The 26,683-nt window shown below is 44.9% G+C and overlaps 2 protein-coding genes across 6 annotated transcripts in view; one reads left to right on the top strand and one right to left on the bottom strand.

The window, feature by feature from the left end:
• Nucleotides 1-3,541: 3,541 nt before the first annotated feature.
• Nucleotides 3,542-3,841, bottom strand: LOC127572895 (collagen alpha-1(I) chain-like). The gene has a single exon (XM_052020620.1). It carries the CDS (start codon nt 3,839-3,841, stop codon nt 3,542-3,544), a length of 300 nt encoding a protein of 99 aa, XP_051876580.1.
• The window catches only part of LOC127572425 (DNA repair protein complementing XP-A cells homolog), a 97,775-nt gene continuing 74,643 nt past the window's right edge, over nt 3,552-26,683 (top strand). For 2 of the 5 annotated variants that reach the window (XM_052019671.1, XM_052019674.1), the window contains exon 1: nt 3,567-3,600. Coding sequence is in view for 3 of the 5 variants with exons in the window: in XM_052019666.1 (XP_051875626.1) it covers nt 12,541-12,641; nt 13,646-13,850; nt 16,022-17,035 (1,320 nt within the window). In the remaining 2 variants the exon portion in view is untranslated. Of the gene's footprint in view, nt 3,601-12,105; nt 12,194-12,273; nt 12,642-13,645; nt 13,851-16,021; nt 17,915-26,683 lie in introns of those variants that run through there. The other 3 variants (XM_052019667.1, XM_052019668.1, XM_052019666.1) reach the window with 3 other exon arrangements.

The raw sequence follows: 26,683 nt of genomic DNA on the forward strand, positions 1-26,683 counted from the left end.
GGCAGCCGAAGACAGCGATATCTTCCATGTGGTTTGTTAAAAGTGCACAGTCTCGAACTTGCTTCATCTGCCAAAATCCAGACGATGTGTTGAGCTTGCTAAATCATTTGGCACCTGAAAACTGGGACATGATCTCCTCCCATGTTGGCAATTTAAAATGCTCTCTCTTGATGGCTTTATTGAGATCACTTGGGTCTAGACATGTCCGCAATGCTCCATTTTTCTTTTGCACAATGAGCAGTGAACTCACCCAATCTGTTGGTTCTTCAATTATCTGTATGACATTCATTCGTTCCATGCGTGCTAGTTCTTGTTTATCTCTAAGTTGAAATGGAACTTTCCTGCATGCATGGACAACAGGAGGCACTTTCTCATCTATGTGAATTTTGGGTACACCAGGTAAGCATCCGAGCCCCTCAAAGACATCTGCATACTCTTCCATGAGTGTTGTGTGGTCATCTTTGGTATGTGAAGCTACTACGAAAACTCTTTTCACTAGGTTGAGCTTTTCACATGCACTCAGACCTAATATTGGCTGTACTTTCTTTTCTACAATCAGTAGCTGTGATTTAAGTGCTGCCTTTTGTGCTTAAAGGTCACCATACAGCCCCCTTTTACTGGAACGTTCTCTCCAGTGTAGCCTGTCACTTTTAACTTCACAGGGTAAATCTTACTCTTTACTGTGAGAGTCTTATAGTCATCCATGGATAACAGACTCACCTGAGCTCCGGTGTCAAGCTTGAATGGAATTACTGTCTCATTCACAGTTACTGGAACAGTCCATTCTGTTTTACCAGCAGCCACAGTCAGTACAGAATCCACAAAGAATTCCTGCATTTTCTCATCAACTGTGTGTATCTTTCTCTTGTTAGCCCCAGCTTTACAGCACCTTGCAGTGATTCTTCTTCCCACAGCCATTGCAGGACTTCCCATAAGCAGGGCACATCTTTGGAATGTGTTTACCTCCACATCTGCTGCATTTGCTGTTTGAGCCTTCCTCTTTGACTTGCTGTTGCTTTCGGAAACACCTTGGGAGCTGCTTCTCTGTCTTCACAGCATGTACTGTTGTGTCTGCTCTGTACAGCTCCTTAGCTTGTGCTCGTGTGGTTTCTGCTGACCTACACACATTCACCGCCTTTTCCAGAGTCAAATCTTTTTCACACAACAGTCTTTCTCTGAGTCCATTATCTGGAATTCCACAAACTATTCTGTCTTTAACTAGTGAATTTCTCAAATCACCAAATTCACAAGACTTACTCAGTGTGTGAAGCTCAGCTAAGTATTGGTTGAAGCTAACACCTTGTTTCTGGTCACAGGAAAAGAATTTATCTCTCTCAAATGTTATGTTTTTACTTGGGATAAAATACTCCTCAAATTTTTCCATCAAGGTGCCCAGCTCAAAAGCTGTCTCATCAATTTGAAAGCTGTTATAGATGTCCAAAGCATCTTCGCCAATCACACGCAGAAAAAATAGATGCTTTCAATTTTTCATCGTTTCTTCCCACTCCACTAGCATCTAAATATATGTTGAATCGCTGCTTGAAGCGTTTCCAATTATCGGCTAGATTGCCAGTAAACTGCATAGGCTTGGGAGGACTTAGCTTATCCATAACGGGAACTCTCGGCCTCTCACCTGAATCTCTCTCAGCAAATCCGGTGACTGCTGAACTTCGGGAACAATGTGCTCCTTCGCCACGCTGGCCAGCTTTTTCTCCATCTTTTTACAGCTTTTCTTCCGTACTCACTGAGTCCCTTTCTCAATTGCACACAGTATTCATTTACTTTCCTTGTTCAGACCTCACACCAACTTCTGACACCATGTTCTGTTTGTTCTTCATCACGAGACAAACTTGGCATGGGTTTAACATCTTAACATTCATTGAAAAAAACAACACAACAACAACAGACTACACAGACTTACAACCCCAGGCTGGCTGGATTTTCCCGTTCTTTCCAGCCACTTCCTGTTTCCCCATGTGACCCCTTGCATTGCCTGCTGGGAACTGTAGTTCTTTATTATAACTACATAACAACACATAATAACACAGAGGGAACTCGGCCTTTTCTCCTTGGAGCAACGGAGGATGAGGGGGGACCTGATAGAGGTATATAAGATGATGAGAGGCATTGATCGGTGGATAGTCAAAGGCTTTTCCCCAGGGCTGAAATGGTGGCCACAAGAGGACATAGGTTTAAGGTGCTGGGGTGTAGGTATAGAGGAGATGTCAGGGGTAAGTTTTTTTAACTCAGAGAGTGGTGAATGCATGGAATGGGCTGCAGGCAACGGTGGTGGAGGTGGATACGATAGCTTCTTTTAAGACACTGTTATATGGAGCTGAGAAAAATAGAGGGCTATGGGTAAGCCTAGTAATTTCTAGGGTAGGGAAATGTTCTGCACAGCTTTGTGGGCCAAAGGGCCTGAATTGTGCTGTAGGTTTTCTATGTTTTTCTATAGCTGTCGGCATTGAAAGTAATTGTAACCTTTACCACTTTTCTCTGCACCCTACCAGACACTTTTCTCCACCCTCAGCCGTTCTGCAACTTAAAACGCGTTTGCTTTGTCACTTTACCGGTTCTGTTGAAGGGTTCTTGGCCCAGAAAGGCCAACTCCTGCTTAACTTGCTGAATGCTTCCAGAACTCTTTTTTGTTTCAAATTTCCAACACCTGCAGTTTTCTTTGCTCCAATAAGCTTTACCTACAAAGACGTACAGGTAGGATAACATAGGTTGAAATGGGCAGCACGGACTCGTTGGGCCGGAAGGGCCTGATACTGTGCTGTATAAATAAAGTTTTAAAGTTTTTACTTTTTCCCAGCAGCCACTTGTCCCATTCATTTTAAGGCGGCTGCACCATGTCCAACCAAGCTCAGGTCAAGGAGCAAGCTACTTGGTCTGGGAGCTGGGAGGCCTGTGCACATTCATGCTGTCCTGAGAAGTCCAATGGATGGACAGGCAGCAGTGCAGGATGTGCACCACTGGGTTAATCCCAGCTCTTACTGGAGTTCGACAGGTGAGACGCTGAGCCTTGAGCTGTCATTGGATTTCCTAAGAAGCCAAGGACACAGAGGTCAGAGTGGGTTCACGGTCACCCTTGTAGAATGACCAGAGGCGTTGTGTGAAATAGTTACCCAATCTGGATTTGGTTTCTCCAGTGTAGAGGATGCCACACTGCGAGTGCTGAATGCAGCTCACTAAATTCAAGGAATTACAAGTGAATCGTTGCTTCACCTGGAAGGAGTATTTGGTTCCCTCAAATTGTGCTGATGATTACACCACAAATTCTAACATCTACAGCAACTAAAAGTTGTGTTCATGGTGACAGCAGAAGTATTACCCAGTCAGCCTTAAAGCTCATTGCAAATTTTTGCAAAAAGCTGCATCTCTCCAGTGCCTTCAATGTTGAACGCTTCACCTTCTCAGAATTCACAGATAACAGACACCTCAGGCTGCACAGCCTGTAACTGGAAGCTGGTCGCACTGTTCTGCGAGGGGAACACAACGTCGTCCCTGCAGCGTCCACTTTCCCCCTCCGCTCGTGACGTCATTTCCCGGCGGGGTTTCCGGGGCCGGTGGCGGAGCTGCGGACGGCGGGCGGCCCGGGTGAGTGACCGAGGGGCAGAGACGGGGCGGGTTGTGCAGCTCCTCCTCCTGCTGCTCCCACTGGAGAAAGTGCGGTGGCTGGTGAACCGGTGTCCCCACCTCCGCCTCTGTCGGCGGCCGCCCCGCCCGGGACCGGCAGCACGGAGAAGCGACCCCCACGGTCGGCCCCAGGGTCCTGCCGTCCCTCGCTCAGTGACTGGTCTCCCATCGCACCCCGGCACTTGGGGAGCCCCGGGCACATCCTTTTCTGTCACTTTCCATCTTTTCCTACATCTGATCTTCAACACACCCACTTTCTGCACAAGCTCCACAAATACCACCCAACTCTTCAACTGCCAGTCTCCCTTCACTTTCCTTCGGAAGGATAAGTAAACACCTAATGCCAGAGAATGGAATAGGATGAGTGGGGGAAGCACTGATGAGATACTCGTAGGCTGTACAGGAAGCACCAGGATTTCTTGTGAATGTTGTGTATCAAGGTGCATTGCTGGGGGCGTACAGTTTATATAAAGCCACCATAGGTATAACTACCATACTTGCTGACGACACAAAATAGGTAGGAAGGTAAATTGTGAAGAGGAAACCAGAAGGCTACAAGGTTATGAGTGGGCAAATGTTATGCAAATTGACTGTAATGTGTTAAAATAAGAAAGTCCACTTTTTTGCAGCAAAAGTGAAAAAAAAACAATCAGTGTGGTGAGAGGTTGTCTTCTGAGGAAAGGTTGGACAGGCCAGGTTTGTATCAGCTGAAGTTCAGGAGAGTAAGAGGGAACTTGATTAAACTACAAGATTCTGAGGGGTCTTGACATTCCTTGTGGGAAAATCTAAAACTAGGGCCACTATTTTAAAGAAGGTTGCCCATTTGATTTGGAGATGAAACAAAAATATATCTGAGTGTTGAGAGTTTTTAGAATGTTATTCCTCCGAAGGTGGTGGGAATGCAGTCTTTGAATATTTTTTAAGGCAGAGGTAGATTCCTTATTGGTTTATTATTGTCACTTGTAATGAGGTACAGTAAAAAACTTGTCTTGCCTACCGTTCATACAGATCAATTCATTACACAGTGCATTGAGGTAGTACAAGGTAGAACAATACAGAATAAAGTGTCACAGCTACAGAGGAAGTGCAGTGCAGGTAGACAATAAGGTACAAGGTCAAAACAAGGTAGATTGTGAGGTTAAGAGTCCATCTTATCGTATAAGGGAACTGTGGGGTAGAAGCTGTTCTTCAGCCTGGTGGTATGTGCCCTCAGGCTCCTGTATCTTCTGCCTGATGGGAGAGGGGAGAAGAGAGAATGTCCCAGGTGCGTGGGGTCTTTGATTATGCTGGCTGCTTCAGCGAGGCAGCAAGAGGTATAGACAGGGTGCATGGAGGGGAGGCTGGTTTCTGTGATGTGCTGGGCTGTGTCCACAGCTCTCTGCAGTTTCTTGTGGCCCCGGGCAGAGTAGTTGCTATACCAAGCCGTGATGCATCCAGATAGATGCTTTCTATGGTGTATCGATAAAAGTTGGTGAGAGTCAAAGGGGACATGCCAAATTTCTTCAGCCACCTGAGGAGGTAGAGGTGCTAGTGAGCTTTCTTGGCCGTGGTGTCTACGTGGTTGGACCAAGACAGGCTGTTGATGATCTTTACTCCTAGGAGCTTGAAGCTGTCAACTCTCTTGACCTCAGTACCATTGATGTAGACAGGTGCATGTGCACTGCCCCACTTCCTGAAGTCAATAACCAGCTCTTTTGTTTGCTGACATTGAGGGAAAGGTTGTTGTCATGATACCACATCACTAAGCTCTCTATCTCCTTCCTGTACTCTGACTCATCATTATTTGAGATACAGCCCACTGCGGAGGTATCATCTGCAAACTTGTAGATGGAGGTAGAGCAGAATCTGGACATACAGTCATGAGTGTATAGGGAGTAGAGTAGGGGGCTGAGGACGCAGCCTTGTGGGGCGCCAGTGTTGAGAATAATCGTGCTGGGGGTGTTGCTGCTTATCCTCACTGATTGCGGTCTGTTGGTCAGAAAGTCAAGGATTCAGTTGCAGATGGAGGTGTTGAGCCCCAGGTCTTGGAGTTTGGTGATGAGTTTGCTTGGAATTATAGTATTGAAGGTGGAGCTGTAGTCAACAAATAGTGTAACATAGGTGTCTTTACTGTCCAGATACTCCAGAGATGAGTGTAGGGTTAAGGAGATGGTGTCCACAGTAGACCTGTTTTCAAACAACAGATTGGAAAGTTATTGCAGAGTTGAGATTTTACACGGCTCAGCAATGATCTTTTTAAAGGGGCCAGCTGGTCTGATGTTGCTACTAATTTATCTTTTCATAACACGTACAGTCTCTGTTGCTTTTTTCCAGACCTTCTCAACTCAAGGAGGCCAGTGATGTCTCCTCCCAATTCTGCCAAGGATGACATTGAAGAGGCTGAGTTATTGGACGGTAGCCAAGGAGTCTCAGTCATTACTATTAAGAATGTGGAAGATTCTGCATCAATCTCTTCATTGTCATCACTTAAAGCATTAACATTTAGCAGACCATCGAGCGGGGAGAGGGCACCTCTGCCACTGCAGAACTCCCTCGCTAGTGCACTTAACTGTTGCTGGAGTGGGACTTGAACCCACAGCCTCTTATTCAGAAATAAGAGTGCACCAACTGAGCTATGGCTGCTAATCTTTAAATAAAAATTCTGTATTGATCCAATAGAAGCCATTTATTATATTTGGCATTAAATCAATAGGTTTCATTACCTTTGAGAGAAAAGATTAAAAAGTAAAATCGTCTCATCAGATTTGAGATGGTTGCTCTAGACATGGAAAAAGATAAGGAAAATTCAAAATGAAAATATTCATCTAACTGAAAGGGAAGAATTCCATAGGGTATGGGGAGAGGGGGACAGGCTGGATTGCTCTTACTAGAGCTCATATGGGCTCGATAGGCCAAATGGCCTTTTGGAAGCGTATATATGTTACATCAGCCACATTTGTCTCATCAATTTTCTATCATAAAACAGAAAATGCTGGAGATGCTCCACAGGTCAGGCACTATCTGTGGAGAGAGAAACAGGGTTAGTAGTTCAGGTCAAAGACTTTTCATCAGAACTAGAAAAATGAGAAAACATGCACATTCTAAGTTGTAGAGAGGGGAAGGAGTGGAGAGAACAGAGGGAGTTACAATGATAGGGTGGAGGCTAGGATTGTCCAGGTGACACAAATGTTGGTACTGTAGCGGCCAGCTACACACTACGAAATGAAGACACAGAGTCACTGGTTCAAAATCAGAAGTCAAATGAACGACAGGGGCGCGGTGCGCCTTTTATATCTGAAAACTTCCCGCGCTACAGTTCCCACGCTGACACCAACGATGGAGAAGAAGGAGGGCCCCGCGCCATCTTGGATCGGGGCCTCTGACGACGTTTGCAATGTCGGGAGCCGGTTCGATGCTGGTGCAGTGAGTCACTACGTAACAACACCCCCCCCCCCCCCCCCCCAGAACCGGCGATACCATCGCGAAAACCAGAATTAAATAAACTATGACTTGGGTGGCCTGCCCCTGCATCACGCTCACTGGACCACCATGGGTTGGTCCAAGTCTAAATGAGCCGGCTTCAGCGGGTCAATTGTAAAAACCTCCTCACGCCACCCAATGTCCAGCACGAACGTAGACCCCTTGTTCCTGACGACCCGGAATTGCCCTTCGTGTGGCCGCTGCAGCGGTGTTTGATGCGCACCCCTCCTGACGAAGACACATTTACAGTCTTGGAGGGAAGTCGGCATATGGGTCGGGGCCTGTCCGTGTCGCGAGGTGGGTATCAGGGCCAGGTTTCCGAGCCGCTTGCGCAGCCGGTCGAGTGCCGCGGCAGGTTCTTCCTCTGGCCCCTGAGGAGCTGGTAGGAACTCGCCCGGGACGACTAAGGGTGTTCTGTAGACCATCTCCGCGGATGAGGCATGCGGGTCCTCTTTTGGCGCGGTGCGTATCCCCAGCAGGACCCAGGGACCCAGTTGGGCCCCGTAAGGCGGGCCATGAGTGCCGACTTCAGGTGTCGATGGAACCTCTCCACCAGCCCATTGGATTGCAGGTGATAGGCGGTGGTGAGGTGGATCCAGGAACCCCACAAGTCGGCGACAGCAGACCACAGGCCGGAGGTGAATTGAGCTCCTCTGTCTGAGGTGATATGTGCCGGGACACCGAAACAGGCCACCCAAGTTGACAAAAGGGCCTGGCGCAGGACTGGGTGGAGGTATCTGCGAGGGGAATGGCTTCAGGCCAGCGGGTAAAACGGTCGACAATTGTGAGGAGGTACCGCGCTCCTCAGGAGACTGGGAGGGGGCCGACCAGGTTGACATGGATATGGTCGAACCTCCGGCAGGTAGGTTGAAAATCCAGCAGGGGGGCCTTGACATGCTGCTGTACTTTCGAGGTCTGGCAGTGTGTGCAGGACCAGGCCCATTCGGAAACCTATTTACGCAGGCCATGCCAGATGAACTTGTTGGACAGTAGTCCGGATGGATGGGTGTGCAAGGCCGTGGATGGCATCAAACACCCGTCGGCGCTAGGCAGCTGGGACGATGGGGCAGGATCTACCTGTGGAGATATCGCAGAGCAGGGTGTGCTCACCGGGGCCTACCAGTAGGTCTTGCAGCTGCAGGACCGAGACTGCGGTGCGATAGCTGGGCATCTCCATGTCCATTTGCTGTGCCTCCGCCAAGGTGCCAAAATCCACCCCCGGGACAAAACTTGGATGGTGGGCCATGACAGTGCATCCGCGACCATGTTCTGTTTCCCAGAGATGGCAGACGTCAGTGGTGAACTCTGAGATGTACGACAAGTGCCGCTGCTGCCATGCTGACCAGGGATCTGTGACCTTGTTGAAAGCGAAGGTCAACGGATTGTGGTTGGCGAAAGCTGTAAACGGCCTGCCCTCCAAGAAGTATCAGAAGTGTCTGATGGCCAGGTACAACGCCAACAGCTCGAGGCCGAAGGCGCTATATTTGAGCTCTGGTGGTCGAAGGTGCCTGCGGAATGCCCTTCGATAAGCTGCTCTAGAACGCCTCCGACCGCTGTGCTGGAGGCATCGACCGTGAGGGCAGTCGGGACGTCTGTACGAGGATGCACCAACATGACCGCGTCCGCCAAGGCCTGCTTGGTTTCGACGAACATGGTGTGAGACTCTTCCGACCAAACAATGTCTGCTTCCGTCTGACAGGAGAGCAAACAATGGGCGCATGATGTGGGCCGCGGATGGTGATAAAAGTTTACCATACCGAGGAATTCCTGCAGGCCCTTGATGGAGGTGGGTCTGGCGAAATAGTGGATGGCGTCAACCTTTGCAGGCAGGGGCGTGGTGCCGTGTTTGTCGATCCGATGGCCAAGGAAATCGATTGTCTCAAGCCCGAATTGGCATTTGGCTGGGTTGATGGTCAGGCCAAAATCCCTCAGGCGAGAAAAGGAGTTGGTGGAGGTGCGTGAAATGTTCCTGGCGGCTGTTGCTGGCGATCAAGATGTCGTGGAGGTATATGAAGGCGAAGTCAAGGTCGCGCCCGACCGCGTCCATCAGTCGTTGGAAGGACTGAGCAGCGTTTTTGAGACCAAAGGGCATCCAGATGAATTCAAAGAGGCCAAAAGGTGCGATCAGCGCCACCTTCGGAATGTCATTCGGATGCACCGGGATCTGGTGATACCCGTGGACGAGGTCGACCTTGGAAAAAATGGACCGCCCGTGCAGGTTGGCAGCGAAGTCCTGAATATGCGGCACAGGGTACCGGTCCAGGGTAGTAATATCGTTCAGACGTCAGTAATCGCCACAGGGTCGCCAGCCTCCAGCTGCCTTGGGGACCATGTGTAGCGGAGAGGCCCATGGGCTGTCCGACCTGCAGATGATCCCCAACTCCTCCATTGTTTGAATTTCTCTTTCACAAGGCGGAGCTTGTCTGGGGGTAGCCGCCGGGCGTGGGTGTGGAGGGGAGGGCCCTGGGTGGGGATGTGATGCTGGACGCTGTGCTTGGGCAAGGTGGTGGAGAACTGGGGTGTTAGTACGGTCAGGAACTCTGCCAGGACCCTGGCGAAATCTTTGGTCGACGTGGTGATGGAGTCGAGGTGGGGCCGGTAGCTTGGCCTCACCCAACGAGAACGTTTGGAAGGTCCTGGCATGTACCAAACGCTTGCCCCGTAGGTCAACCAGCAGACTGTTGACGCGAAGGAAGTCTGCCCCGAGGAGTGGTTGCGTGACAGCGGCCAGGGTGAACTTCCAAGTAAAGTTGCAGGTGCCAAACTGGAGGTGTACCAAATGGGTGCCAAAGGTCCGAATGGTGCTGCCGTTGGCGGCTCTGAGGGCGGGTCCTGGTGTGCAGTTGCGAGTCTCGTGGCTGTTGGGAGGCATGACGCTGACTTTGGCTCCGGTGTCCACAAGGAACTGATGTCCGGAACGCCTGTCCCACACATGCAAGAGGCTATCTGGGTGGCCAGCCGCCATAGCCATCAGCAGCGGCTGGCTCTGGCATTTCCTGGAAACCTGCATGGTGGCCGGCATCTGCGGGCGTCAGCATCCCACCGCTGGTGGTAGAAACACCATTGGTCGGTCGGTGTCTCAGACCTGGTGGCGGGTGGGGTGCGTTCGCTTGCCGGGTCTGGCCTGCTGGGTGCGTGGCATGGCAACGCACTCGACGGACACCCCGCTCTCCTTTTTTGCCCGCCAAAGGACATCCACCCGGGCGGCCACCTTCCAGGGGTCGCTGAAATCAGCATCCACCAGCAGCAGGTGGATGTCGTCGGGTAACTGCTCCAGGAAGGCCTGCTCAAACATCAGGCAGGGTTTGTGCCCATCTGCCAGGGCCAGCATCTCGTTCATGAGCGCAGAGGGGGGTCTGTCGCCCAACCCATCGAGGTGGAGGAGGCGGGAGGCCTATTCGCGTGGGGAAAGGCCGAAAGTCTCGAGAAGGAGGGTCTTGAACAGCGTACTTCTCCTCCTCCGGGGGCGCCTGGATGAAGTCCTCGACCTGGGCTGCGGTGTCTTGGTCGAGGGCGCTCACCACATAATAGTACTTGGTGTCGTCCCTGGTGACCTGGCGAATCTGCAACTGGGCCTCGGCCTGGTCGAACCAGACACGGGGCCTGAGGGTCCAAAAGGTGGACAGTTTAAGGGCTACTGCCTGTACCTCTTGTGCAGACATAGTGGGTCCAAAAACGTTTCGGCCTGTCGGGGTCACCAATATAGCGGCTAGCTACACATTACAAAATGAAGACACAGGGTCGCTGGTTCGAAATCAGAAGTCAAATGAACGACAGGGGCGCGGTGCGCCTTTTATATCTGAAAACTTCCCGCACTACAGTTCCCGCGCTGACGTCACGTGCGGGTCACCTGACCTTCCCACGCGCGGGCTTTCCTAGCCCGACGATGGGGAAGAAGGAGGGCCCCGCGCCATCTTGGATCGGGGCCTCCAACGACGTTCGCGATGTCGGGAGCCGGTTCAATGCTGGTGCGGTGAGTTGCTCAGTACCATCTTAGAGAGGGTGATAAATGTTTGCTAATCAAAGCTGATCTGTCTGGAGGAGCAATGACCAATGCTGCAAATGGCTGGCACTAGGAGATACTGCTTGTCCATTGCACATCTGACACTGAGGTACAGCAGTTCTGTAAAATGTTGCTTCTCTATCACATAAACAAGTTAAGTTAAGTAACAGTATTTAAATAAAGAAATATCTTTAGTACTCTTTATGTAAATATACTTCTATCTATATATATCTTTCCTGTTACTGGCATGATAATAGATGTTCTTTTCCTTGGCTTCCAATGGTGAATCTATGGATTCTGATGAAATTCATTGTGAAGGCATATAATGGGGCAATATCCTCCATAGTCTGCTTTCCAGTAACTAGGACTTTCAGATGGTCCAACATTGTAGACTGACCATCTTGCATTCGTCATCTCAGAGCCTCTGAGGCAATCTCAAGTCCTGTGCAATCATCTGTGTTCCCTTGGTCTTTCAATGCTAAAACATCTTCCAAATAATATCGTAAAACCACATCTTAGTTGTTTATCTTGCAAACTGTGAGAGGAATTGGGCTTGTTGATCCACTTTTTTGATGTTGCTTGTTAGACAAAAGAGAATGGAAGTTGAGACTTCCAAGCTGTGCTTACCTCTCATGGCAATAGAACTTGTCTACAGGAGCTAGAACTCCTCTGTCTAATTAAATTGCTCAAACTTTGGACATAAGAACCTCAGAAGAAGAGCAATTTCTTAAAGTGGAGAGATAGCATGGTAGCTAGCTCTGTTTTTGTTCTCAATTTGTATTTCTTGATGCATGGGCACAAGGTTCAAATGTGAATAATCAAAAGGCAGAATCCAAAAAATGCTTGTACTATTCATGTTCTGTGTTTTGAAGTGTGTCCTCTGTGTGTAATTTCCCCCTGAGTTTCAGCACTGTGGACCTAGAGTAACAGCATAATTCAGATTTAATTGAGAAAGCTTGATATTCATGCAATAAATTAATGAGGTATTCTTCCTTTCTTTACAGATTATTCAACAATACCGATTTCTGGATATTGCTTGAAAATCTTGTCACATATTGATGGTGAGACAGCAAGGACTGTAATTTGACCTGGGTCAGTATTTTCTAGAGTGAGGGGTTTGATAATTCTTTATTCAGCTTATATGGGGAGTGGGATGTACTTTGTAATGACAACTGTACAATCTTTTGTTTCAGAAAATGTTGTCCCTCCTCAGAGTTTTAATAGAACATTGAATCTTACAACCCGTACACCAAGAAAAATAACCATTAAATACTAAACCAATGAACTCAAAGCTCTTCTTCACCCCAACAACTCTTCAGTGAAAATTGATGACACAAGACCAATTAAGCTAATTGTGTTAAGGTGCATAACTATATAAGGAATAAACTGAACGGTAGGGACAATCACAGAGGGAGGGGTTTTTGCATCAACCAACTGCAATGGGCGTGATTTTGTTCCATTATAAAGTGAGGAACTTGGGCAGATTGAAAAGAAACAACAGACAGATGGGATCAACCTATCCAGACGGGCTGACACAAGGGTGAGTTATGTCTAGAACCAGAGTTGGAATTATTTACACAGTGACTGAAGATCAATTAGTGAAGAGTTAAGAGAGTTAGAGTACAACAACCTGCAGCGTTACATGCTAGTTTGCAACAGTTATTATATCCTATCCCATATAATTCTTTTGTAGTTTCTTGTAATATTTTGTTGTGTTATTTTACCTTCTCAGTAACCATATTCCTTAGTTTGCGTAAAATTTTAAAAAGGGTTCTGAGAAGCACTGCTCTGAGTCTTGGCGACCTGTAATCCACGGGGACAGGGTCAGAACTCAACACAGACTGTAGGCATCAGGGAGGATGACCTACAGAGGGCAGAGCATGGCAGAGAGAACAGGTTCAGGGCTGGGTATGGCACCGAGAGCAGGGGCAATGCAAGGCAGAGAGAGCCAGGAGAAAGTAGGACAGGGCAGAGAGAGTGAGGACATTCCAGGAAAGGGCAGAGAAAGATATGGCAGAAGGAACCAGGGCTGGGCAAGGCAGATAGATTAGGGAAAGATGGGGGAGGGCAGAGAGTACAAGGGCAGGGCAGAGACAGCAAGGGAAGTACAACGGAGGGCAGAGAGACCCAGGGCAGGGGCAAGGGAGGGGTGTGTGTAAGGAGCCGAGGCTTTTTAAATGTCTCTGACTGTCAGACTTTTAAAATGTCAAATAGATTAAAATTTACAATTTAATTACTTAAATTGGAGAATGAGGGCCAAATGCTCAGTAGAACTGGGCCCTTCCCTCACTGGGTCACCACTCAGCTGTAGGGCTCAATAGTGAAACCAGACACAGTGTGCCAACCCAGCTTTTCACCCTGCCAAAGACTGACTGAAGGTCAACAAGTGATAGCCAGCATGATTTGGACCATTCACTCAGAATCACTTATTCAATGTGTACAGTTTAAGAACAAGATTCAGAAGTAATGCTGAGTAACTTCCTCCTCCAGCAGAGAAGTTGATGTCTTTTTTTATAACTACAAGGTGTCCTACTTTTATACCAGGATGGCTTCTTCAGATTCTTTTCACATAACTGACCTGTTCGGGAAGGATAATCACGGAGGGTATCGAATTCCTGCACTGCTCCACATTCCAAACTCAAACACACTTTTGGCATTTGCGGAGAGGAGACTCGGCTCCAAAGATGAAAATGCTGATGTGTTTTACCTGCGCAGGGGCACCTATGTCAAATCTTCAAAGAACTTTCAGGTAAACTAGAAGTAGAATCCCAAACAGGTAAAATTTATGTTATTTGCACACAAACTGTGTTGGTTGCATTTTTAAGTATGAATGTTATTATAAGTTTTTGCCCTTGCTGAGCAAATTGTTGATACCAGTACGGTTACAATGACAGAATGTACTACTCTGCAACTCCCTCAAAATTACTTTCGTTGTAAATGTCTAGGTATGTACCACATGACAATCTTAACACCGGCCTGAGAATTGCCCTCAATGGCAGATGATAAGCAGAGGAATGTGCCTCTTCCTGTGGGAGACAGGTGGTAGTAGACTTTTTTAATCCTTACAAACCCTCTTTGTTTTATAAACCTTCTTTCAGAGGCTGACGAACCCTCTAAGAATGAATTCATCCACCCTCTCTGTTGTCCATTTGCAGGAGGCAGCCCCCTCCTGGTTCAGACTCTGGACTTGGAAGCTGCTGGCTCTACAATATTAAGAACAAAAATCTCAGCTTTTCCCAGTTAGCATTAACTTTGCCCTTATTATATCTTGACTTTTGGAATCTGGTGTCACTGACAAGGTCTTCCTTTAGTTTCTCTCCATACTTGCTCTTCAGCAAGTTTTGGGAATAACTTTCGTGAAGTGCTTCAATCTGCTTGGTAAAGGTTCTCCACAGGATGAAGGAATGACAATATGTTTTCAACTCAGGCTAGTGTGAGACTTTGGGGGGGTGGGGGGGTGAAATTGGTGGCATTCCCATTCGGCTACCACCTTTGTACTTTTAGTTGATACGTATTGGGTTTGGGAGGTGCTGTCAAAACAGCTGTGGTGAATGATACAAGCTGCCACTAGAATGCTAGACTACAGAGTGCAAGGGATGACATTAAGGAAACTGTTTTGCACTGAATGGTGTTAAATTCCTTATGTTGTTGAAACTGCAGTAAGAGTTACTTCATCACTTTCTTGATCGGTAATTTGGGGAATCATGAGGTGAGTCGGTCACTGAGGGATACCCAGTCTCAGTATTTATGTGGCTGGTCTGGTGGAATTTCTGGTCAATGGTTATTCCCTCCTCTGGATGATATTGGTGATGGACCAGATGTGGTCATTCCATTGAATGTCAAGGGGAGGGTATTAGAGCTTCTCTTTTCTTGTAAGTGGTCATTGCCCAGCACTTCAGTGGCATAAACTTTGTTAATTATTAGTCCATACCTAAATGTTATCCAGGTCTTGCTGCATGTAGGAATGAGATGCTTCTTTTTCTAAGCAGTTGTGAATGGAATTAAATATGGTGAGATCATCAGTTAACATCATCGCTAATGACCATATGAAGGGAGAAGGGGGAACAGAAAATCAAGCATATTAAATAACAGTATTCTGAATTACATATGCAATACTTGTTCTTGATATTGTGAAGACTTACTGTAACTTAAGGTTTGCTATGAATTAATCAGTAGAAAAGGAAATTGGTTTAATGTTTCAGGTGGAAGATGTTAATGCTTAAGGAACGAGCAGTCTGTAGAAGGTGTAATTGCATAAAAGATAACTTTGTTACCAATGCCAACAACCTATAAAAGAATGTGAGTGAGTTTGGTGCTTGGAGACAAAGCCAAACCACTGAAGTATGACAGTAACTGAATGCATTTTTTGACTTTGTTGCCTCTTTTCCCTGGGTCACTGAGGAAGTACTCAGACACTGAAAGAAATACAAGAAAAGAGTTAGATATGACTTAGGTTCAGCAGAACTGAAATTTGGGGATGGATTAAAGTAGTAAATCTTGCTTTTAAGAGGAGACAGATACCATGCAAATTTATACAGCTGGAATAGGGAAGGTCAATGCAAAAGACTACTTCATGTTACATCATGATTGCAGATTGATAATCATGGCTATATATTTGTAAAAAGTAAATTCATTTTTGAAGTCAGAGAACTGTCTTCTGTTGTAGAGTGATTAATGTCTGCAATGGATTGTAGGAAGTGCTGGCAAAAATGGCAGCTGTTGTGGAATCAGTTGATTTAGGTGGGGATTACGTGGACATACATGATTCTGCTAAATAAGTTTAGGTAAATGGGTCAGGTGGCTCTCCCCATTCATAATTTACTTCATTTAAAGGAAGTGGAAAATCTCAACGAATTTCTGAAAGTCAAGATTGCTACAATTCTGTTCTATCTGACTATCTCTTGTTCTCATTTTTTTCAGTGGGAGGGTGCAAAATCTATCCAGTCTGCACAACTAGAGCAACACCGATCCATGAATCCTTGTCCCGTCTATGAGAAAAAGACAGACACTGTCTTTCTCTTCTTCATTGCAGTCGAACGATCAAAGAGTGAGCAAGATCAAATCAGGAGTAGAAAAAATGCCGCACGACTTTGTTACGTTACCAGTAAGGACAAAGGGCAGACCTGGAGTGAAACTAATGATCTAACAGAGTATACCATAGGTCACACCATCAATAAGTGGGCAACATTTGCTGTGGGTCCAGGCCACGGCATTCAGCTAAGGAATGGCTGTCTTGTTATCCCTGCCAGTGCTCATGAGATACAGTCCAATAACCAAGTCAGGGTACGGGCTTTCACTTTCTTTAGTGATGATCATGGAGAGTCCTGGCAGTTTGGGAACTTTGTTTCTGGGGAGGAGTGTGGGGAATGTCAGATGGTATTGATGGATCAAGGCAATGCATCCAGTGAGCAAGCTTTAATGTATTGCAATGCTCGGAGCAATGAGCATGGTGAGAAACAGTATCGGGTGGAAGCTTTCAGTAAGGATGGTGGAAAAACCTTCACAGAAGGGCAACTGAGAAAACAGCTGGTTGAACCTCCAGGAGGTTGCCATGGCAGCATCATCAGTTTTCCTGCCTCAGATATTTCACATGTCAAAAACTACCTTGACATTAAACAGTATCACTCTCAAAGGGGAGATGATTCCTCAGATTTTGACATTATATTGTTCTCCCACACCACAAACTCCACATCACGGAAGGATTTAGGAATTTACCTTGGTACCTATTCTGGTAGTCCTCAAGCCTGGACAATTCCTTGGGTCATTATCCACGGTGAATGTGCCTACTCGGAACTGGCATTTGTGAAACTTCCTGAGGAAAGAAATCCTATGGTTACTTGTTTATTTGAACTTGGGCCTATAAATGATAAGATCTCATTTTGTGTTTTGCAAATTGATGATATCATTCAGAACACTGTAAAGAAAATGCTCTGATCTTGGGAATCCAGAAGCAGATACATCCATAATTTGAGGATACATTTTCTCGGCTCACAAATTGTACGTTAATCATTTGTAAAAGCCTTGTGGTATGTTAACTGAAGCAAAGGAACTTTGTAATGCTTGCTAACTTTGAAATGAAAATGCAGATATAGCCACTGAAGCACTATTATTAAATGCAGACAATCGCTGCACAAGCCTATTAGTAATTTTACAATGCTTACTGCTACAATTTAAACATTCTCCCAGCATTGTTTTGCTTGCAGCAGGGAGTCAGATTCCACCTGCAGATACCAGAGATCACGTGGAAAAATCTCCACATTCTCTATTTAAGTCAAAGGTAGAGAAGAGCAGTTAGATTGCTAATTTTTGCTGAAAATAAATGATTTATTTAATAATGTAGTTCATGCACAGAAGGAGTAAATCTTTAATAACCTATTATTAAAAAAGGATCAGTCTATTAAAGATAGAAATACCTTTATTACTACTACTTGTGGAGTTTATCATGAATGAAAGCTTCTGCAATGTTTTGGCCCCCGAGAATGCCGTGGTCAAGCATAGATGATGCAAAGTTGGATTTGGTTTCTCCAATGCAGAGGATGCCACACTGCCAATTAAAGGAATTGCAAGTAATCATTGATTCACCTGGAAGGAATATTTGGTTCCCTCAAACTGAGCTCATGATTAAACCACAATTTCTAATATCTGCAGCAACGGAAAGTTGTGTTCATGATGATGGTGGAAGTATTACCCAGTCAGCCTTAAAAGTCCAACAGTAATGTAGTATTTACCTGTATTAAAACACATTCTGCTGAAGTTTTCAGCTTTCCTCTCCCATTTGTAAACTTAACTACCGCAATCAGTAATAAACATTTGACATGAAACAATGCAGACTTTGTCTTTACTGCACTCAGTATAAATAACATGACTAGCAGATTTTGAAATTTCCTAACCCTCACCCAAGTCTAATGTGTTATATACCGTTCCCCACTTCACACTGCCTTTGTTTTAATTCCCACAATAAGTGCTGGATTACATTAAGATCTTTCAGTGGTTTAGCTATTTCAGCCTGAACTTCACGTTCAAGCAAATCAATATATTTATTTATTAGTAACATGATCTCACAAGTGCCATACATTCTATTCCCCTTTATGAAGAACTAACATTTCCTGGTCTCCCTGGTGGAGACTACATGGTACAATTGAGACTCCTTCCAGAGAATCTACAGGTTGAACCTTTGCAGTCATGTCATCCATTTCCCTTATTCCTGACCACTTCTGGGGCAATTTAGGAGTGGTTTCCTGTCTGCTGAGATAAATCCTTGCTTTTTCTAAATCACCAGAAACTATATCAGTGAATTACAAACAAACATGGAATCTGAACAGATAGTATTTGGTGGTGGCAGGTCTGTTGCTACATACACAACTGCAGCCAAATCCTATTGCTGTGCACTGGGTAATTTCAAACACATGCTACTTAATCACTCGATCAAGTGCTGATAAATAAATGTAGGAGGGAAAAGGATGTGAAAGTAAATGGTATTTCTTCACTCTTACTATTTTCCTTTTCACTCCAATATTGTCTCCAATATATAAAATATTCAGAAATAAAATCAATCACAAAAACAAGAGGTGTCCAATAAACAAGCTAGTATCACATATTACCTTTACCATCAAATTGTTCTCAAAATTTATAAAATGCATTTATTGGCCATTTCTAATTAAAGGAGCTTGTTTGATGGAAGGCATTTTTTTTTACCTTTGTACACCAACTTGGCATAAGCCATGCATGGTGCAGTATTGTGAAAATCCACTTTTTTTTTCCTGAGGATAAACTCTGTCATTGTTACATCTGAAAGAAAGATGTTCTTTCATTCAATGTACCTGTTCTATGTACCTCATCATTGTTAAACACCTTGACAATATTCCTCAAATCGCTGAATTACTACAATACCACTGGTTAAAAGTTTACACTTCTTTATCTGGAGGATAACACTAGCAACTTGCCTTAATGGTGTTGAAATATGTATTGCCAACAGCAACTGCAATTTGCAAATAAATGAATTTCATTAGAAATCAGTCAGAACACTTTTTCTTTCAAAAAAAACCACCGATCTTTGGTTGGAGAGGAGCTGTTATTTCTCCTTGACCTACTATGATGAAGGCAGCTGGACCAAAGAGAAAAAGAACCTTTGCACGGATCTTCATCTCTCCAGTGCCTTCAATGTTGAACATATTAATTCTTTAATCTTTTCAGAATTCATAGCTAATAAACAGTGATGCAGATAAGCACCTTGGCAGCCCTTGTTGCACTAGTTGGACAGCCTAGAAGTGGAGGATGGTTTCACTCTTCTGTGTTTACTGAGCAAGTAAGAGCAGAACACAACCTCCTCCCTGCAGTATCCACTGTCTACTCTGGTTGCGTCTTTTCTGATACTTCTTCCTCCTTCCATCTTCCTACATCTAAACTTCAACACAGCCACTTTCTGCACAATCTCCACAAATCCCACACAAATTTTCAACTGCCAGTCATTCTTCATTTTCCTTTGGAAAGATAAGTGAGGACCTAATGACAGAATGGAACAGGGTGAGTGGTGAAACACTGACAAGGTGCTCACAGGCTGTATGGAAAGCCAGGAATAGACGACGTTCCAAATGTTTGTGACCATCAGATCAACAAAGACTTTTATTCCGTCTAACGGGTACATGCAAAATTACTTGTGTCCCTTCTAATTCAACTCGGCACGAACACATCAAGCTAAGCAACATTCGCTTGAATTATGCAATGATGGCTTATGGGGTAGGTAGAAAAGTGGCTGGCTAATTGGAAACAGAGTGTGCATAAATGGATCTTGTTTTTGGCAAGGTGTAATGCACGGTATGCCAGCAGGATCGTGTTGGGGCTTTACATTTTATGTAAAGGTACCAAGGGTTGACTCACATAAATAAGGATGTAGATGGGACTTAAAACTAAATAGGAGGTGGGTGGACTCCAAGAATAGGATGTTTAATAAATCAAGAGGAAATGAGAGAGCGGTGGTACAGAATGGTGAAGGGAAAGTTATGAAACAAAGTGTGAGCGCTGGGGCAGAAAATGTAAACAAAAGTATGCAGCACAGAGCAAATCCAGCGTTGGTAAAAACTGTAAAAAATCAAGTATTTACCGTCATTATTTGAATGCAGGGAGCATTTGTAATAAGATAGATGAATTGACAAGCTCCGATAACAACATATCATGTAATAGCTATTACACAGAAGTGGCTGCAGTGTGACCAGGACTGGCTGCTCGATATTCCAGTTATAGGATGTTCTAAAAGAACAGGCCAAAGGGGAATAGAGGTGGGTAGTGTTGTTAATCAAGGCAGGTATCAGAGCAGTGTTCAGTTGTGATAGAGAGGCAATAGATAGTAATACAGAATCAATTTGGGTTGAAATTATGAATAGCAGGGGAAAGAAGACATGGGATTAATCTATAGTTCCCCAAAGTGTGATCTCTCAATGGAGCAGAACAGAAATGGGGAAATATCTGGAGCATGTCTGAAAGGAACTGCAATTGTCATTGGAGATTTGAAACTACATATTGATTGGACAAACCAAACTGTCAGGGGTATTGCAGAAAAAAGAATTAGTGGAGTGTTCAGGGATTGCTTCTTAGAACTGCATGTTACTGAACCTATTCGGGAACAGGCTATTTCAGATTTGGCCATGATTAATGAGGAATAATTAATAAGAGATCATGTGGTTTAAGATCCCCTAAGAAGTCAGTGACCACAATCTGATAAAATTCCAGATGCAGTTTGAAGGTGAACACCACAGGACCAAAGCCAATGATACCAACTTAAATCAAGGCAATTATAATGGTATGAGGGAGGAGTAACTAAGAGACAGGTCAGTAGGCAAACAATTGCAGATATTCAACCAGCTGATCAATAACAGTCAGCAGGAATTTATCCTAAATAGAAAGAGGAATTCCATGAGAAAGAGGCATCATCTGTGGTTAACAATGGAGGTGAAGGATAATACTAAATTGATGAGTGGGAAGATCTGCTGGTAGGCCAGAGGTCTGGGAAGATTTTTTGATCCAGCAAGAAAAGAACAAAAAGCTCATAAAAAGGGAGAAAATTGATTTTGAGGGAAATAATTTCAAAACGAACAGTAACAGTTTCTATGGATATATAAAGAGGAAGAAGGCAGCCATGGTATGTGTGGGACCTCCAGAGAATGAGGTTGGTAAATTAATAACAGAAAACAAAGAAATGAGAGATATGGTAAATCAACATTTTGGATCTTTAGATTTTTAAGACTTTTGTGTCCTTAGATCCTGAGCAGATCAGCTGGTGGGGGTATTTGCAGACATTTTTAAGCTCTCCCTGCTTCAATCTGAGGTTCCCACCTCCTCTAAGAAGACCACTATCATCCCAGTACCTAAGAAAATCAAAGGAACGTGCCTTAATGACTACCGCCCGGTGGCTCTGACATCCACCATCATGAAGCACTTCGAAAGACTGGTCATAGCACCCATTAACTCCAGCCTCCCAGACAACCTTGACCCACTGCAATTCAACTACCGTTGAGACAGGTCCACGGCAGACATCATCTCCCTGGCCCTACACTCAGTTCTGCAGCATCTGGACAGTATAAACACCTACATTAGGCTATTGTTTATTGTCTACAGCTCCATCTTTGATACTATAATTGCAAGCAAGCTCATCTCCAAACTCCTAGACATGGAACTCAACATCTCCCTTTGCAACTGGATCCTTGACTTCCTGACCAACAGACCGCAATCAATAAGAATAGGCAACAACACCTCCGCCATGATTATCTTCAACGCTGGTGTCCCACAAGACTGCATCCCAGCCCCCTGCTCTACTCCCTATACATTCATGACTGCGTGGCCAGATTCTGCTCTAACTCCACCTACAAGTTTGCAGATTTGAGATACGGCCCACTACAGTGGGCCGTATCTCAAATAACGATGAGTTGGAGTACAGGAAGGAGGTAGAGAGCCTAATGACATGGTGTCATGACAATTACATTTCCCACAATGTCAGCAAAACAAAAGAGCTGGTCATTGACATCAGGAGGTGGGGTGGTGCACATGCTCCTGTCTACATCAACGGTGCTGAGGTCACGAGGGTTGAGAGCTTCAAGTTCCCAGGATTGAACATCACCAATAGACTGTCCCGTTCCAACTATTCAGACACTACAGACAAGAAAGCTCACCAGTGTCTCTACTTACTCAGGAGGTTAAAGAAATTTGGCATGTCCCCTTTGACACTCACCAATATTTATCGATGCACCATAGAAAGCATCCTACCCGGATACATCATGGCTTGGTATAGCAACTACTCTGCCTGTCACCACAAGAAACTGCAGAGTTGTGGACACAGCTCAGCACATCACAGAAACCAGCCTCCCCTCCATGGAATCTGTCTACACTTCTCACTGCCTTGGTAAAACAGCCAGCATAATCAAAGACCCCACCCACCCCGGATATTTTCTCTTCTCACCCCTTCCATCAGGGAGATGATACAAAAGCCTGAAAGCATGTACCACCAGGCTCAAGAGCAGCTTCTACCCCACTGTTATAAGACTATTGAATAGTTCCCTACTATGATAAAATGGACTCTGGACCTCACAATCTACCTCATTATAGCCTTGCACCTTATTGTCTGCCTGCACTGCTCTTGTCATGGTTCCGAGTGCTGGCCCTCGATTCGGCTCCATTGATGGTGCCTTGTTGTGCAGCACATGGAGTCCATGCACTACTAATTGCATAACAACACACACCTGAGCCCCATCAGGAGACTAGCATAAGAGCCCTGGTTTCACTAGCACTGGTTGCCAGAGTATTGGTCAATCTTTGGGTATAATCTGTTGCCTGGCTGCTTAGAGCTGGCAACTATAGAGTAGTCCTGGTTTTGCTGTTTCTCTTAGGATATCATGTTTCTGTGTTGGGACTCTGCCTCATAGCCCTGAGGCAAGATTCCTTCTGGTCACTGCTTGCATTCAGTTCTGAGGAAGCATCCCAAATCCAGTCTAGTACTGGTGTGCTGCATTTGGGTTCTCTGTGATCTTGCTCTTTGCCCAACATTGTGACAGCACTTTCTCTGTAACTGTAACATTTTATTCTGCACTCTATTATTGTTTTACCTTGTACTACCTCAATGCACTGTTGTAATGAATTGATCTGTATGAACAGTATGCAAGTCAAGTTTTTCATTGTACCTTGTACATATGACAATAATAAACCAATTTACAAATGTACTGTTCTTCACTATGGAGGATACTGCGAATATCCCTAAGATAGCAGATGCACTAATTTCAATTAACATGAATGAACTTATAAAAAGATCTCAATCACGTGGGAAAAGTGCTTTTTAAAAAAAAACTAATGATAAAGACAGACAAGTCACCAGGACCCAATGGTTTACACCAAAGGGATTTAAAGGAAGTGGCTGCAGAGATAGTGAACCCATTTGCTACATTCCAGGAGGGTACCAGAAGATTGGAAAACATCCAATGTGACACCCTTGTTCAAAAAAAAGGAGGAAGATGGGAACTGCAGGACAGTTAGTTTGACATCTATTGTTAGTAAGCTGCTAGAGTCAATAATTAAAGAGGAAATAACTAATCATTCATGAAAGCTGAATATAATCAAAACAAGTCAACATAATATTTTGAAAGGTAAGCCATTGTTTGACAATTTTTTCTACTCTACTTCTTTGGAGATGTAACAGGGAGAGTCAATAGAAGGGAACCCGTAGATGTGGTGTATTTAGATTTCCAAAAGGCATTTGACAAGGTGCATAATTGAAGAGTCCAAGGTATTGGAGGATGGGTGTTCATGTGGATTGAAAACTGGCTGCCACAAAGAAAACAGAAAGTTGGAATGAATAGGTCCTTTTCAGGCTGGAAGGACATAACTAGTGGAGTACTCCTGGGATCGGTTCTTGGCCCTCAGTTGTTTACTATTTACATTAATAACTTGGAGGAAGGAACAAAATGTGAGGTTTCCAAGCTTGCCGATGAGACAAAAATTGGTAGAAAGGCATGGAGTGATGAGGACTTTATGAGTCTGCAAAAGAATAGATACAATAGACTAGCTGGGAGAAACCAGTCACATGGGATTAATGTGGGGTAGTGTTTGATCAGGCAATTTAGTAAGAGGAATCAAAAGATGGATTATTATCTAAATGCAGAGAGACTGCAAATGAGTGAAGTTCTGAGGATCTAGGTGTTCTAGTGAATGAATCTCAAAAATCTAGCAGGCAAGTTCAAAATGTAGCTTAGAAGGCACATTGTATTTTGGCCTTTATTGTAAAGTGGTTGGGGTTTAAAAACAGGGAGGTTTTGCTACTGTTGTACAGGGTGTTGGTGAGGCCACACAGGGAATACTGTGTTCACCTTTAGTCTCCTTACCTAACAAGGGATGTAGCAGTATCAGAGGCAGTCCAAAGGAGATTCACCAGGCAGCGATGAGAAGGTTGTCCTATCAACTGTGGCTAGACAGTTTGTGTGTGCATTCTTTGGAGTTGAGAAGAATGAGGGGTGACTTTAATCAAACATAGTAGATGTTGAGATGTTTCCATGTGAGAGAGTCATGAACAAAGGGACGCAGTTACAAAATAAGGGGTCAGTCTTTTAAAACTGAGGTGACAGAAATTTGTTCTCTCAGAGGGCAGCGAATCTCTGGAATTCTCTGCCCCAAGGGGTGGCGGATGCCAGATCATTGGAAATACTTAAGATAGAGATTGAGGAAATTGAGGGTTATGGGGAACTGACACAGGAGGAGTTGAGAACAGCACAGATCAGCCGTGATCAGACTGAATGGTGGGCAGACTACTCCTCCTCCTATTTCTTGTCTTCTTGTGATAACGCTATTTGCTGATGACACAACGATTGGTAGGAACGTCATTTGTAAAAGGGACATAAGGAGACTACAGAGGGATGCAGCTGGATGTCATGAGTGGTGCAATATATGTAAGATGGTGTATAATGAAGGAAAATGTGAAATTCTGCATTCTGGCAGAAAAAATGATGAATCTATGTGGTGAGAGATTGTCTTCTGAGGAAAGGTTGGACAGGGCGGGTCTGAAGATTATAAAAGTGAGACGGAAATTGATGATAATATAAAAGGTATATAAAATTATCAAAAAAGTTTTCAAAATTATGAGAGGCATGGATAGGGTTGACAGTCGGTGTCTGTTTCCCATGGTAGGGCTGTCCAGCACTGGAGGGCATGGTTTAAGGTGAAAGGGAAGAGGGTTAAAGGGGATGTGAGGGGTAAGTTTCTCACACACAGGGTAGTTGGTATCTGGAATGAGCTGCCAGAGGAGATGGAGGAGGCGAGAACAGTAACAACATTTAAGAGGCATCTCGAAAGGTACTTAATGAGCAGAGTATAGAGGGATATGGGATTATAGCAGGCAAGTGGGATTAGTATGGATAGGCACGATGGTCAGCATATCGTAACCATGACCACCATGGTGGGCCGAAGGGCCTCTTTCTATGCTCTACAACTCCATGACTCTAAAATAAGAGTTTCTGAGGGGTCTTGACAGGTTGGATGTGGAGAGGAGGTTTCCTCTTGTGGGAGAATCTAGAACGAGGGTCACCGTGTTTTTGAAATAAGAAATTGCCCATTTAAACAGAGATGAGATGAAAATACTTCTCTCAGAGTGCTGAGAGCTTTGAAAGGATGGTGGAAACAGAGTCTTTGAATATTTTTAAGGCAGCGATAGATTCTTGATAAACAACAGGATGGAAAGTTTGGGCAGAGTTGAAGTTTAACTTAGCTCGGCCATGATATTATTCATTGGAGGAGCAGGCACACGGGGCCCACTGGTCTGATGCTGCTATTAATTTCCTTTTCCATATCATGTGCAGCCTCCCTTGCTTTTTTCTGGGCCTTCTGAACACCAGGAGCCCAACGATAACTTCCCTCCCAGTTCTGCTGAGGATGACTTTGATGTGGGTGAATGTTTGGAAAGGGGCCAAGGAATCTCGATCACGACGAGTAAGAATGTAGAAGACTCTGCACCAACATCTTTTTTGTCCATTCTTATGGCATTAACAGCCATCAGGCCATAAAGCAGGGAGAGAGCACCTCTGACACTGCAGAACTCCCTCAGAAGTGCATTGAACTGTTGCTGGAGTGGGACTTGGTTGGTCATCTTTAAATAAAAACTCATCCGATGGAAGCTATTTATTACATTTGGCATTAAATCAGGAAGCTTCATTACAATTGGCACTTTGTAAAGTCATAATGAGAACCTAGAACAGGATTTTCAGCCCTTCTGTGCAACCGAAATGCCAAATTAAGCAAATCCATTTGCCTGCACTCAGTCTGTATCCCTCAATTCCCTGCCTGTTCAGATGAAAAAAATATCAGGAAGTTGGAGGAACTCAGCAGGCCAGGCAGCATCCGTGGAGAAAAGCAGACAGTCAACGTTTCGGGTCAAGATCCTTCTTCAGGACTGAAGGCAGGAGAAGGGGAAGCCCAATATACGTATAGGAGGGAAAAGCAGAGCAGTGATAGGTGGACAAAAGAGGGGAGGCGGAGTGGGCACAAGGTGGTGATAGGTAGTTGGGATGAACATCGAATTCTCCCACTTTAAGTAAACCAACATCATCACCCCCA

This window comes from Pristis pectinata, chromosome 7 (genome assembly GCF_009764475.1).
Source record: "Pristis pectinata isolate sPriPec2 chromosome 7, sPriPec2.1.pri, whole genome shotgun sequence".
NCBI classification, from domain to species: domain Eukaryota; kingdom Metazoa; phylum Chordata; class Chondrichthyes; order Rhinopristiformes; family Pristidae; genus Pristis; species Pristis pectinata.

Coding starts and splice junctions, on each gene's coding strand:
- LOC127572895 (XM_052020620.1), bottom strand. CDS start 3,841: ATGTGCCCGGGGCTCCCCAAGTGCCGGGGTGCGATGGGAGACCAGTCA.